The 15,176-nt window shown below is 34.9% G+C and overlaps 1 protein-coding gene across 1 annotated transcript in view; it reads left to right on the plus strand.

Annotated features, from left to right (window-relative positions):
* Positions 1-15,176, plus strand: part of LOC150088564 (peptidyl-prolyl cis-trans isomerase FKBP2-like) — a 46,141-nt gene that overhangs the window by 25,208 nt on the left and 5,757 nt on the right. Inside the window, exon 3 of the mRNA XM_090369565.1 lies at positions 1,999-2,111. Within this exon, the coding sequence (XP_090225691.1) occupies positions 1,999-2,111 (113 nt within the window). The remainder of the gene's footprint in view (positions 1-1,998; positions 2,112-15,176) is intronic.

Here is a 15,176-nt window from a genome sequence, read left to right on the forward strand (position 1 = left end):
TGTATAACTGAAACCTTTCTGGGTAAGAGTATCCTTTCATTCCCTTCACCAATCTGGTTATTCTTCTCTGTGCTCATTCTGCAATCCTTCTTAAAGTGAGGCCTCCAGACCTGTATACAGTACTCTAGATGCAGTCTAACCACTGCCTTTTACGAAGGGATAATCACCTCCTTATCCTTACTAGCAAAGTTTCTGTATATCATTGACAAAACCCCATGAGTTGTCCTTGCAGCATGTCTGCACTATCAGATTGGTTAGACAAGACTGCCCCTTAACAAATTCATACTGTGACTGTGGTATAATTGCATTCCTGTCCATATGGTCCTGCATTACTTCTTTAACCAGTGACTCTGGAAAAGATGTTAAGGTGACAGGTCTGTTTTCCAGTGCTTATATCACACCAGACTGACTCAACATTGTACTAGTCACCCCTTTTGACTGGATGCATTGCCTTAGATTCTTGACTAAGAGCATAACCCATACACCCCTCCCCCTGTTCTGTCTTTCCTTCCTGTATACAGTGAACTCCCATATTCAAATTCAGCATCACTTATGCCTTAGTGACACCATGTCTCTGCTATCTCTACAATGTCTGCATTTGATGACTTAATCAGTACTTCAAATACATCAAATTTATTTACAATGCCCTTAGCATTAGTGAATGTGCACATGTTCTTACTCTTAATAACCCTTACACAGCACATATATTTACTGGTTCTATGATGACCCACAGCAGGGCCTGAAATCCCCAATACCTTGCATTCCTGTCTGCTGCAATTTCCAATAGAAGCAGTGCAAGAATCATCTACCCCTCTGACTGCGGCTCTAGTTAAACTATTAATCTGTGCATCCCCCTCCCAAGCTAGCAGTTTTTCGATCCACCTATCACTGCCTTGATAGCATCAACAAATATTTTTGCACCCTCTTCTATTTAAGTGTATCCCATCCCTGTAAAAACAGTCTCTATTGTTAATATTTATACATTATTATAAATTAATATTTATTATTATTATGGTCACAAAGAAAAAGTCTCTCCCTCTCATCCCTACTTTTTTAAATAAACTTTTTTTGAATTCCTAAAATATCATTAGATATTTGAATTATTATTATTAGTAGTAGCGATGGCAAAGTAAGCTTATATAGCATCAGCCAAAAAAATTAAAAAACACTCCGCCCACCTCATCTCTCTATCCCCTGTAATAATAGTTTAAATCTTCCTTAATTTTATTCAAGCTATCCATTTCCACAACACTAGATGGTAGTTTGTTCAAACAATCAGTTAATGTCTGGCTGAAAGCATATTTTCACTCGCCTGACCTGCAGATGTCCTTTATCAGTTTAAGTTTGTCCCCTTGTGTGTGTTGTCTGAGAAGGAGTAAGAATACCATTATTAAGCTTACTCAATCCATTTATAGCCTTAAAAACTTCAATCAGGTTTATTTACAAGTACATAGTTCCAGGTGCTGTGATTTGCAGAACTGAAGTCTTTGTGATAAGAGTACCCGTTTGTGTTCTTGACTAATTTGGTTGCACTTCTTTGCACCCATTGCAAGAGATCCACATCTTTCTTAAAAAGAGACTTCCTGACCTGTAATGCAGTCTAACGATTGCTTAATGCAAAAGGATAATAACTTCCTTGTCCCTACTGGTCCTGTGTATCACTGACAGAATCTCATGAGCTGTTCTAGCAGCCTGTCTACACTACTCAGAGAATTTGATGATATCACATTAATATTATAGCTCATGCATAGAAACAAAATGCTCAACGTCAAACATCCCCCCTTCCCAGTTAAAATGCACATGATCTGTCTGAAATCTATAAACAAATCTGTAAATGAATGCAGCACCAGTTTGCATGACCCAACCCCAATCATTAGTATAGTGACTCACTCATAACATATCAGTTTAAAATTTAGATTTTTTTTTTTTTTAAATTCGATATGTAGAGTTTTGTTTTAAATAGATAATCCTGTGTAATACTATAAATTATTATTTTAGGGAACTCTTGAAGATGGCACAGAATTTGACAATAGCTATAAGAGAAGTGAGCCATTAACATTTACTTTGGGTTCAGGACAGGTAATCAGAGGGTGGGACCAAGGCCTGTTGGGGTAATTATTTTTAAATTTGTATATTTGTTTTTAATGTTTTATATTTGCTTAAACAGCTGATAGTGCCAGTTTTTCGTTGGTAAAATAATAGGATTCAGCATTTGAAAATTTGTCTTCTCATAAATTTACAATATAATTAAATTACTTTGTTAGTTACCTTTTCTTACCATAAAATTTGAAAACTGATCAGTGCATGTATGTAATGCCTCTCCTCATGAGTTGAGCCTAACTTGTAAAATTGTAGAACCTTTTCATGAGTGAGTTGCCTGAATGTGTAGCCTCCCCTTCCCCACACATAGTCAGTTTTTGATAGAGGATAGCTCTGTGGAGTGAGTTTCTTTGTGAGATTTTGTAAAAATGAAAACTTTGTAGATAAATGCTTTTAAATATTAATTTATTTTTATTTTGACTTGATTGTCCAGCATTAGAGTTTAATTATCAAAATTCAAACCAGAATTTTTTTTAAAAAATTGTAAAAAGTATTGTAAACATGGTTTAAAAAAGTCTTTGTTATTTATTTATTTTTTCGAAGAATTAGATAGTATGAATCAGAGCTGTAATACGTTGATATTAATATTTGTAAATAATAAGAGGAGTTTACCTCAATATAGTATGTAGAACACTTCCGTATGATACTCTCCAGAAATTAAAACGTATATTTTAGAAAAGAAATATGGTAACTTTGGGCTGAGTACCTTAGTGTTGATTTAGTGTAATTTTGCACCAAGCCATTCAAAAAATCTCCCATAATTTTGTGTATCGATAGGTTACACCTGGAGAGACAGGAAGTGAATGAAATAGTCAATAAGAGTTTAAAAAATGAATTAGATAATATGAATCAGAGCTGTAATACTCAATACGTTCTACGTTGAGATATTAATATTTGTAAAATAATAAGAGGAGTTCTACGTACTATATTGAGGTAAACTCCTCTTATTATTTTACAAATAGTAATATCAGCGTAGAACATATTGAGTATTACAGCTCTGATTCATACTATCTAATTCATTTTTTAAACTCTTATTGACTATTTCATTCACTTCCTGTCTCTCCAGGTGTAACCTATCGATACACACAATTATGGGTGATTTTTTTGAATGACTTGGTGCAAAATTACATTAAATCAACACTAAGGTACTCAGCCCAAAGTTACCATATTTCTTTTCTAAAATATTGCCTTCAAAACAACATCGTTCCGAAGTTTTCCAGGGTTAATTTAAATAAAAAAATTTTAGGCATAAAACAACTAACACTGGCTACATCACGTAATATTGTTAAGCTTGCCTTAAAATCTCAATATTCGAATAAACAAAAATACCTTTCCCAGGTTAGGAAGCTTCGCGATAAATTAAAAAATTATCTACATTCGAACGATTGGTCTGTATTGAAGACCTCTCTAGATTTGCGATGGGAAGCACAGGCCTCAGAAATAAAAAAAAAAAAACACACGTTAATAAGTTGCAAACATTATCGGATAGGTCAAGACATGTTTATGCGAATTCTAACACATTGTCGCGGGCTTGCAACCAAATACATACGAGTTGGGTGACAACCCCCCCACAGACACACAACGTACTACCACAGAATACATCAGCTAGTTCACGAACACCCCCTCAGCCAGTATTCAATGAACTGACATATCAACAGGTTACAAATCTTTCCTTGTGTGCGCTATTGCAGGACCAGATTTCACTTTATCCAAAGGACTAGATTATAATTTACCACCTCGAAAACTACCTAAAAAACAATGCGTAATTGATAATGAATTTGGACTTCATAATGTTCCACAAAAAGATTTATTTATTCAACAGGTTAACCATGTAGTGAATAACATAAAAGAAACACGACTTCAGGCGCCTCCGTGGCCAGGTGGGAAGGAGCAGCAGTGCGTAGCACACGCTTCTTGATTAGACTGGGGTTCGAGCCCGTCACCACCAAATACGGAGGATGCGGAAAGGTCAGGGAATGACCACCGCATATCCTGGAGCAATATGGCCTTAGTTGCTAATGCTCCTAAAAACCAAAATAACAAACAATAACAAACACGACTTCCTAAATTGAATACACATGACAGTTCAGCTTTATGAGAACTTTGGGGAAATAAGGACATTATTATACAGAGGGCAGATGAAGGAGATACAGTGGTAATACTAGATAAACCTGATTATATTAATAAGTTAGATTCAGTTGTTTCAGATACCTCCACTTATCTTGAAGTAGATCTGGCACTGTTTACCAATTTGGTCAATCAATACAATAAAATGTTAACCATGTATCAAAAAAACAACTACATTACTATGGCCCAGTTAAAGGAATTGAAGGCCAGAACATACAATATTCCTGCACTTTTCGGTCAGGTAAAATTACACAAGACTGGATTTCATATTCGACCTATTGTTTCCTACAGGAACTCTGTATTTTCATCCTTAGCCACACATGTATATAGCATCATAAAACCCTTTAGACAGGTAATACAATTTGGGATTAACAACTACGATACATTATTTAATAATCTTAAAGACTGTAGACTTGGCGACAATGACAACTTATTTTCACTAGATGTTACCTCGTTATATACGAATGTAAACGTTGAATACACATTAGATATTATTTGGGATATGTTAAATAAAAACTCGACACCGATTAATTATACGAAGCTACCTATTAAGGAAATTTTTCATTTAATTAAACTGTTAGTTGAGGCCAACTATATCACCTTTTGAGACAAGGTGTACAAACAAATTTTTGGATTGCCAATGGGTTTGAGCCTGAGCAGCTTAATGCCAGAGATCTATCTCTCAACAATTGAGCATATACATTTAACACCTTTTCGACCCCGTATCACATACTATGGGAGGTATTTAGACGATGTTCCAGTTATTACTGATAGTAGTACTATCCAAGACATTTTACATTTGTTTAGTAATATTCATTCTAGACTCAAATTTACATTGGAAAGGGAGGATAAGGATACAAAGTCATTAAACTTTCTAAATTTCACACTTACTCGGGACTCGAATAAAATCCAATTTAGCATCTATCGAAAACCTACAAACACCGGTATGCTTCTACATTATAATAGCTATCACCTGTTCACCTACAAAAGATTGATTATCTTTAATCAATTTCTAAATGCCTATAAATATTCAACGATGGAATCTGCTTTGGGCTCAGAAATACAGATATTAACTAGCAGGTTCTCAAACAGGGGTTATCCCCTTGCCACAATAAACCGAATTAGGGTACAGGCTAAGGATAGGATACAAAATACTACACCAACCAACAATAGTAATATAAAAAATACTTTATTTCTGTCCCATATGTTGAACAGTGGCACAAACAGCTTAATAGATTCTTTAAAGATACCGAATTTAAAATTGTGGCCAATCCAATACGGAAATTACACACTATACTGAACAATCGCTTGGTTCTTTCCGCGTTCGCAACACAAATTAATGATCTGGTATACAACATTTCTTGCGGTGATTGCGACTCGTCTTACCAAGGTTCGATGCTATTTTCTCTGAATATTCGTGTAAATCAACATGAAGCCTCAGTTCGCGCTTCTCGTTCAGCAGTGTCAGAATTAGCCTTTCATGCCATTAACGAAAAACATACTTTTTTATTTAACAAGGCCAAAATACTTAATGTTCAACATAATTATACGTGACTATTAATTACAGAAACCGTAGAAATTAAATTACATGAGAATTCTGTTAATGTTTGGCGGCCATATTTGATCTCCGATGCGTGGACCTTTACGTGCATGCGCGAAGACAAATAATCACTATTTAAGTTTCAGGTTCAACCCTATTCGGTAATTTTTATTCCTGTGATCACGACATATGGTCGAAAAGCGTTGTCAGCTTCAGGAAGGAAAATCATTTTGAATATTTTCGTTAGATTTTTTTTAATTGCGTTAAATTGATTTTCAATTGTGTTAAATTGATTTGAATTGTGTTAAATTGGTTTTTAATTATTTATTTTTTACTCTAATGTAAGCTTTCAATTTTTTCGTTTTAATTTCTGGAGAGTATCATACGGAAGTGTTCTACTTACTATATTAAGGTAAACTCCTCTTATTATTTTGCAAATATTTTTTGAAGAATGAAAACCTCTGCCTCTCTCTCTCTCTCTCTCTCTCTCTCATTTTATATATATATAATCTCATATAATTTGATTTCATCAACTCTGCATCTGAATTTCAGAAAATTTCTTCAGTTTCAGCTTTTGTAAGCCAAAATTGGACAGCAGTGGCTAATAGTAACAGGTGTCATGCTGCCTCCTCTGATTTTCAAAGCTGCCTTCATGTTTTCATTGCTGCTATCTATTAAAACTCTGTCCACTATTAGTTGGAAATATAAGTAAGAGAGGGCAGCAGGTGCTGGAAAAATTGAGATAATTATACATAAATCATACATAATCATACATTAAAGGAGGTGGCAAAGGAAGTAAGCAAACCCTTAGCCATAATTATGACAGCATCCTTGGACTCAGGGGGAAGTCCCCATGAATTGGAGATGTGCAAATGTATCTCCAATTCACAAAGGGTGACATGAGTAATTATAAACCTGTTATTGTCATGGTACAAGCACCAGTTATTCCTTTAAGTCCACTTTTCCAAATAGCATCATGCAGATACTGTATAACTATTTTATAGTGTTCCTACTTCACTGTGTGACCATGCAGAACAAATTCATAATGAGGAAGACTTGTGGACCAAAAAAAAATACAATAAGCACGATCCTCTTATTTGGTACAAATAAGATTGTCTTGTCATTTTAGGCCTTGATGAAGACAGGGGCTTCCATTGGGAGGACTGGGCCTTTGTTTCTGGGTCATAGCCATACATTCACAATTTAACACCAGTAATGATGAAAGAAGCAAAGTGTGAGTCAGGAGGAGCAGCATGTTGATGAAGATTATGATATGCAAGAATGCTCTGCTTTCTGCCACTATCATTTGTGAGAATATGAGGTACAAACTTAGTTGAAAATTATTATGTTCTCAAATCTTGTGTTGAAAGTGATTAACATATCCCATAAGAAATATCAGTTTTACTAGCAACTTTAGAAATAGTTAGGAGATTGTAATTATTCCTGATCAGAGCATAATCACGAGTGGTTGAATCATTGGTTTTTGAAGTTGAAGATTATCCAGGGCAAGGATTATCTTTGATGGACAAGTGTCCCTATTTAAACATTGTAATGTATTTGAATGACACAGCATTTTCTCTGAAAGATATTTTTAATATTTTTTGGGTTTCTGGTGCACTTTCTCTTAATTTGAAACAAAATTTGATGCAAATTTGCTGCTTATTAACACATTGACTGCCAAGGCTTATTTGGGTAAACTGGTCTCCGACGCCAATTTCAATTTGGCATGTTAAATTATTCAAAACCCAAATTACAATATATATTCATCACCAAAACTCATAAAAAAAGGTTATTGTTGTAAAAAAACCATCGTGAATTATCTCGTAGTTGGCGTATGTAATAGAAAATTCTTCAGGGCAGCCAACTACGAGTTAACTCGATTAAATCAGACTTGTTGTAACTTGCAGAATTCTCTGTATATGAATCAGTGCAATGCGTAAATCCGCTGCAGTGACACAGACTTTGCCATTTACGTTGTATTTAGTACTTTGTTACGTACTAAAAAGAACCTAAAACATGGATAAGAAAAGACCACTGACCGAAAAGACGAAGAAGAGGTTGAGCTCTATTGTAATATGAGTGACTCGGAAGTTGAAGAGTTTTTTGACGAGTCATACGGTCCTGGTTCATAGATCGATCGGATCAAATGCTCTCGTATTATTCAGCACTAAGAAAAACCATCAGATGTCTGAAAAAAACTGCATTACATATTATAGAAATATATATATATGCATAACGCATACACCCTTTTCCGTCAAGTTACGGATTTCTCTGAATTTCAGACATTTTATGGTGGAACCCATAACTTGATGGAAAAGTTACATTGAATTTTTGATTGGAAAAAAATTCTAAACGTTCCAAAGAAGATTAGGTCTGAACGTAAAATTCATTATTTAGAATTTCAGTTGGCTATACCACCAACTGAAAAAAAACCACAGCCAACTAAGCCTTGTCAAGTTTGTACGAGAAATAAAAAACGCCATGGAACACGCTATTATTGTTCAGTGCACTAAGAGAAGCTAGCTCTTTGTGTGAAGAAAATATTTATTTTTTTTAATAAATTCTGTTTTCTGATGCCGTGGTTCATTTTTTATTCTTATCCCAGATCATTCTTATCCATCACTTGCACATATTTGCTACGAATATACTCATAGCTGTGCCTGAAAGGAAAGTCATAGCAGTTCTAGTTAACTTGTAGTCGCGTCCTGCGCCAGATCGCCAAGTACGAGTTAACTCGTAGTCGGCATTCAACGTGTTAAAATCACTCATTTTAAAATGCAAAAAAAAAAAAAAAAACCCAAAAAAAAACAACAAACAAACAAACATAGAACATCTTCTGTTCAACACCTAATTCAGAGTGATTGCACTCTGAATTAGGTGTTGAACTGAAATTGGTGATTCATGTGCTTCGCTGCAACACTGCACTTAAGATAAAAAGTTAGTTCCTCAACTTTTTGATCATGGCTTTGTATAGTGATATAGGCCAAATGGAATTCCAGAGGCCTAATTCTTAATTCCAAAATCAGCTTGGCCTCAAACAGGATTTTTATGATCTAACTGAATTATTTTGCTTTTCTGTACATGATCTAATTTCTTTAGTTTGATTGCTATCTGAGTAGACTGACTTTCCGAGATAGCAAAAATTGTTAACTTTCTAAATTTCTGTTTTGGAAGAAAATGGAGAATGTTATTTTCTGTTTATTGATGCACATTTTTAACTCACTGTTATTGGAGACCCTTTCTCACTTTGATTTTATTTTGCTGATTAGTATTTGGAGATCTCTTTGTGAGGAAGTGAAAACAGCCATCAGCCATGTCACCAGCACTTCTCATTATTTTGATTCTGTTCCATTTATTTTAATGTATTCCCCTCTTATTCCTGTAATTTTTTTTTTTTTTTTTTTACATACACATTGTAGTGGAAAACTTGGAAACAGAATGCACTGTTTCCAAGTTTTGGAGAGGTGTTAGACAGGCACAGAGTGCCTGTCTAACACCTCTACTAATCTCATTCTGATCCAGTCCATTTCCACATTTCCAATTCTTGGGCTCCCTGATTCCATTAGGTATCTTTTATGGTTTTTGTATCTCTAGAGTCAAATCCTATGTTACAGTATGATATTTCAATTAGTTTGTTGTGTCTGATCTTGTCAGAAGGATTCTTATATCCTAAAAATCACAGGAAGAGTGGTGTATTAATTTCATATATCTTCTCAGTAATTTCTGAGCTCATGAAAATCACATTGCTTGTTCCATTTCTTCCGAATCCAAATTGGGTATTTCAAATTGATTCATTCACTTTTGCATAAATTCTGTTGTGTGTTATTTTGATTCTCTGTCCTGTGTGTTTTTAAGTTTTGCATTTCTTAGGTATGAAAATAGTTAGTGATGCAGTTTATATGGCAACTACTGTTGGGCATGGTAGCCAACATTAATCAAGGGGTGTCACTCCAGAAAGATCTAGACGAATTATTTAGTTTGTCAGAAGAGTGACAACTACAGTCCACTGGTAAATGTGAAGTTCTGTATATGTAGAATTGTAATCCTAGGGTAACTTCTTATATAGATAATAGCGGTCAAAAGATGGTAAAAGACAAAGGGGAGGACTGATTCAATTTAATATGAAGCTTTCTCAGCGGTATAAGCAAGCAAAGTGGACTCATGAGGGTTTGTTTATGATACATAGGCATGAATTGTCCTTACTGCACTTTGGCAGTAAGGACAACAGGTATTATATCTTTTGTGTCAAACATTGGTTAAAACACATCTGAACTGTTGCATACAGATATGGAGGCTGCATCTTAAAAAGAATGTGGATATTCTTGAGCGGGTCCAAAGAAAACTAATTGTCAGTACTCTTATAGCAAGAGACTTTAGGCTACAGTTTGAAAGCATGGAGACTAGGCATCTGTGAGGGGACTTCATTGAACTATATAAGTAGGTTGAATGCTAGGGTTACTTTTTTCTCTCTGAAACGAGAAAGATGAGGTATAGTTTTAAAATTAAGTTAAATGTAGACTAGATATCAATAAATGTGCTTCCACTAAGAGTGATTGATTGGCAAATGGAACAAGTAACCACTTGATCTTCAGGTGCAAAAATCGAGGATGATAGATAGATACTTGATAGAATTAGATGGAAGGTGAGTAACTGTTTTATTTATTTGTTTAATTTTTTTTTTTGGGTGAAGCTACAAAACTTGTGCTGCCCCCTTGCATCTTTGCTGATATTAATCACTTTCGTGGGTACAGAGTGACTTACAAACTGCAGCAGTATGGGTCATTAAGTGGCAGGGTTTGCTGGTTAATTTGCAGATCATTTTGGTAGCCTTTTTTTTTTTTGTGTTAGATTTAATTAACACTGCTGCTTCTTGGCTAAAAGTTAAACGTTCGGTATGATGTTAGTAAGTTTAATTCTAATGTCTCCTCTTGAACATATATAAATTCTGTTTCTTTTCTTTGTTAATATTTTATTTACTGAACTAAAACCATTTTCAACCATATAAGACGTTGGAAAACAAAATATATGGCCATTTCAGACCACGTTGTTGGATAAAGAAGTTTAGTTGTTTTTGATCCCCACAACTCAGCCATTCCACCTTTTTCAAATTTATATTTGCATTCTTCATTACATTTTAATTCAATGAGTTCTTGAATTTCTTTACTAGCAGACCCAAAATCACATCCAGTTGGATCTAATATCCATGACTTCACCTCAAAAGAAAATAAATCTAGGCATCTAGATTTATTTTAAAAAGTGAAATGAAATGAAAATTTATTTTCATTTCACCTTTTAAAGAACACAAATGATCTGAATAATTTTTAAGATCATTCTCAGTGAGAGATTCATCGATTTCAGCTAACTCTTGCATACCATGAAATTGTTTTCTCATTAAATTTCTTTCAAATATTTCCAGTTTTTCAGTGAAGGCTTTTAATATGTGTTTGCCGTCTATCACCGTAATTAATTTCCCTTGAAGTTGAATTGATATTTCATTAAGTTTTTGAAAAATCCAAGCCATATAGTATAAGTTCTTTTTGTGTTTGCTGATCTCCTTTGCTAAATATGTGTCTCCTTTGCTTTCTAAAAAACTAATTATCGTATCAAAAAGGTTTACAAATCTTGTTAGACAGTTACCTTTAGAAAGCCATCTGACTTCTGTATGCAAAAGAAGCCTCACATACTGTTCTTCATTATCAACACAAAATTTTCTGAAAAGGCAATCATATTTGCTATGCAACTTTATTTTATTGATGGTTTTAATAACTATACTGAGAGATTGATAAAGAACTGGATTAATATTTTTTGAAACCGGATAATATTGATGCATAATACAGTGCATGGCAAGAACTTCAGTTCAAGACATACTTCCTTTAGGTGGGCTACATAAAACCTTTGTCTTCCAACCATGGAGATAGCACCATCAGTGGCACAGGATGCCAAATTTTCCAATGGTATCAAACCATATTTTTACAGCAGCAAAAATGGATGCTCCAGTATAGTCAGTTTCTATAGATTTTACAAAAAACATCTCTTCTTGCAATTTACAATCAAAATAGAAATAACGAACCTATGCCATTAGAAGGGCCTTATTGTCAGTAACTGTGGATTCGTCAATCTGAATAGAAAATTTTCTTGTTTTTAGTTTTTTCAATTAGTTGCTCTTCAGTGGCAACTGACATCTCATCGATTCATTTTTGAATTGAATTGTTGCTCAATGGCAATGCTTTTAAAATACTGGAAGGATTTTGTTGCATCACTGTTGAAATTACAGTCTCTAATGTAAGTCATATAACAGTCTCAGCAACTGTATGAGCACTACCAGTTTTTGATTTCTGCAATTTTATAAGATGCAATCATTCCATCATCATTTGTTTGTGTATCTTCTTAAATAAGAAAGTAACAGTGTTACATTGCTCAAAATTCTGTTTTAAATTTTTAAAATATTCGATATGTTTATCAACTTTATCAGGATGTTTCCTTTTTAAGATCTAAAAGTCTTGATGGTTTCATAGCCTCGTTTGAAAAAGAACTATTACACATAAGACACATGGGCTGTCTTGAATCAAATGGGCTTTCAGTAAAATCATAAGCTAGATATTCATCCAGATACTATCAACACTTTTTCTTTTCAGCACTTGACATGATTGATGATGGGTTGAATCAACTACAAAGAATTAAATAATAAAATATAAACTATTTTTATTTAACTCTCATAGCCCATGTCACTCCCAAAAGCACTATGGATCAAAAATAAACAACTTTGACAAGAAAACAATAAATCAATATTAACTGTCGCTTAAAAAGTAGAAACAGTAAACTGAAACATTTCCTCATCCCTTCCATGCTTCATATATTGACCAATTAAACAAAAGAATAAATAAATAAACCACGCCCACCATGCATCCGTCAAGGTCACAGCTGTCAGAAAGGCACAAACAGCAAGGATTTCGGAGATATTACCTCTGAAACACTTAGGCATTTAATCCCTATGAAAAGCAAAGGTGGTTGAATTAAATCACGCCTACTATCCTCCTTTTATCAAAATTTCTCACTCACTCCTAATATAATATACCTATTTGGTAAAAATCAGTTGTCTCAGGGAAAAAGAGAAAACCCAATGAGAGAAATTAAATATTAAGGAATAAGTTGTCGTCAGGTAGGGTTGAACTTGAGGACCACAAACCATTGTAATACCCATGATTTTTTTGCCCCCCAAAAACCAATTTTGTTCCCTTGGGGGAAATATTGCCCTGTTGAAGTTGCAATATCACCACTGTTTCTAAGCTTATTGGCTTCTCATCTCTGGGTTACTGCAATAGCATCAGTTTAAGTTGTAGCTATCTACCAAAGTAGTTAAATTGGCATTGTTTTAATTAAATTTCATGTTGTGAATACTTTCACAGCAAGTTGCCATGATATTGCACTATCTCAAATAAGTAACACTTCTCCAGTGGAGAAGGCTACTGTTACTTATTCTCGGCGGATACCACCACCCATAGAGCACTGTGTTGAAGCTTATTGGTTTCTCGTCAGTGGGTGGGCAGGTACCCTGGTGTTGCAATAGTGATAACCCAGTTATGAAGTATAACTCCACAATATGAGAGATGCCCAATGGTGTGCAGAAGTATAGACTATATCATGAGGCTCTTGCCCTAAAATACTTTATAGTCTATACTACTGCACACCATCTCTCATATTGTGGAGTTATACCTCATAACTGGGTTGTCACTATTGCAACACCAGAGTACCTGCCCACTAACCGACGAGAAGCCAATAAGCTTTGAAACGGTGTTGTCTGGGTGGTGGTATCTGAATAAGTAACAGTAGTTTTCTCCACTGGTGAAGTGTTACTTATTTGAGGTAGTGCATTACCATGGCAATTTGTGAAGGTATTCACAGTATGAGATATAATTAAAATGATGCCAATTTAACTACTTTGATAGATGGCTACAAATTAAATTGATGCTATTGCACTTACCTATACATTAGTTATTCTACCACGTAGCATGAGGCTCTTGCCCTAAAATACTCTATAATCTATAGTAAGATTCAACGTAATGTTAGTTTCTTAAATTTCACCTGGATATGTCAAATTTAAGATACTGATCCTAAAATGTCCAAAAATGGGAAAAAAAGGGATTCTAAATCAGCTGGTTGGTCTCTGGGAGTAGTGTTGCAAGATTCATCTTTTTACCCTGTTATAAAGTACCTCCCCCATCCATCTGTGTGACCTTTGTTACCAAGTCTACCTCTTCTAGGTTTCAACCCAACTTGCATATTACTTTCATTATCACCAGGTATGAGTCTTTCAGTCAGAAACTTTTTGAGCACAGAGCTTCTAATACTGGCAAGTTGTAGAATTGGCCATACATTCTCTTTGAGCTTGCTTCTCAACGGTTATGAATGCAGACTTATTGAGTGCAGAGAAAGTTGTAATATAGTGTATATTACAATGCTGTTTTCAAGATAGATAAATACCTTGCACTGCCTTGTTTCCGGAGTGGTTTCTTCTCGAAACTTGTTTCCAGAGTGGTCTCTGAAGTAGTCTCTTCTTGAACCTTGTATCCCTGGAGTGGTTCTTACTATTAAGATCTGATTTTATATAGACTTCACTTAAGTCTGTTGGACGTGACTATACTCATATAATTTACCTTCTACCTGAACTGACTTTACTTGCTCTTTGTAACTAACTGTATTTTGATTGGACACCCCCCCCTTTTTTTTTAACCCAGACACGGTAACATTGACATGAGTGGCCCAACTCCTCATGCTAGAAATGTTTACCAACCCAGAATCAGCTTTCTTTGATTGCTTCTCTCTCTCTGGTTGTAAAGTGGCCAGTCAAACAATGCAACAGAACCAGGCGCCTCCGTAGCCAGGTGGGCAGGAGCAGCAGTGCATAGCACACGCTTCTTGATTAGACCGGGGTTCAAGCCCGTGAGCCACCAAATATAGAGGATGCAGAAAGGTCAGGGAATGACCACCACGTATCCCCAGAGCAATATGGCCTTAGTTGTTAATGCTCCTAAAAACCAAATAACAACAATAACAACAGCAACAGAACCAAATCTACATTATAAACACTACATGCATGACTGGCTTTATAGAGTTGCATCAACACAAAGCTGCAAGGTGGTTATGAGTTTAGCCCTCTGGAACTACTATGTCAGAGGCACATACTTATATACATACAAATGGAAAGTTATTAATAAAAATAAAGAAAATAATATGGATGTGAATCTTGGAATTTCAGAATATATCTAATTGTAATTGTTAGAATTGTTTTGAAAGTTTTTTACTTTTAAATTTGCCAGATTTTAGCAGTTACAAATTTAGGGAGGCCACCAACATTAAAATATGTTTACTCAATTGAAGGGAAAGTGTTAAGTAATTATTCCTTTGATGT

The sequence above is a fragment of the Mastigoproctus giganteus genome, chromosome 3 (genome assembly GCF_048544385.1).
Source record: "Mastigoproctus giganteus isolate SK-2022 chromosome 3, ASM4854438v1, whole genome shotgun sequence".
Classification (NCBI taxonomy): Eukaryota; Metazoa; Arthropoda; class Arachnida; order Uropygi; family Thelyphonidae; genus Mastigoproctus; species Mastigoproctus giganteus.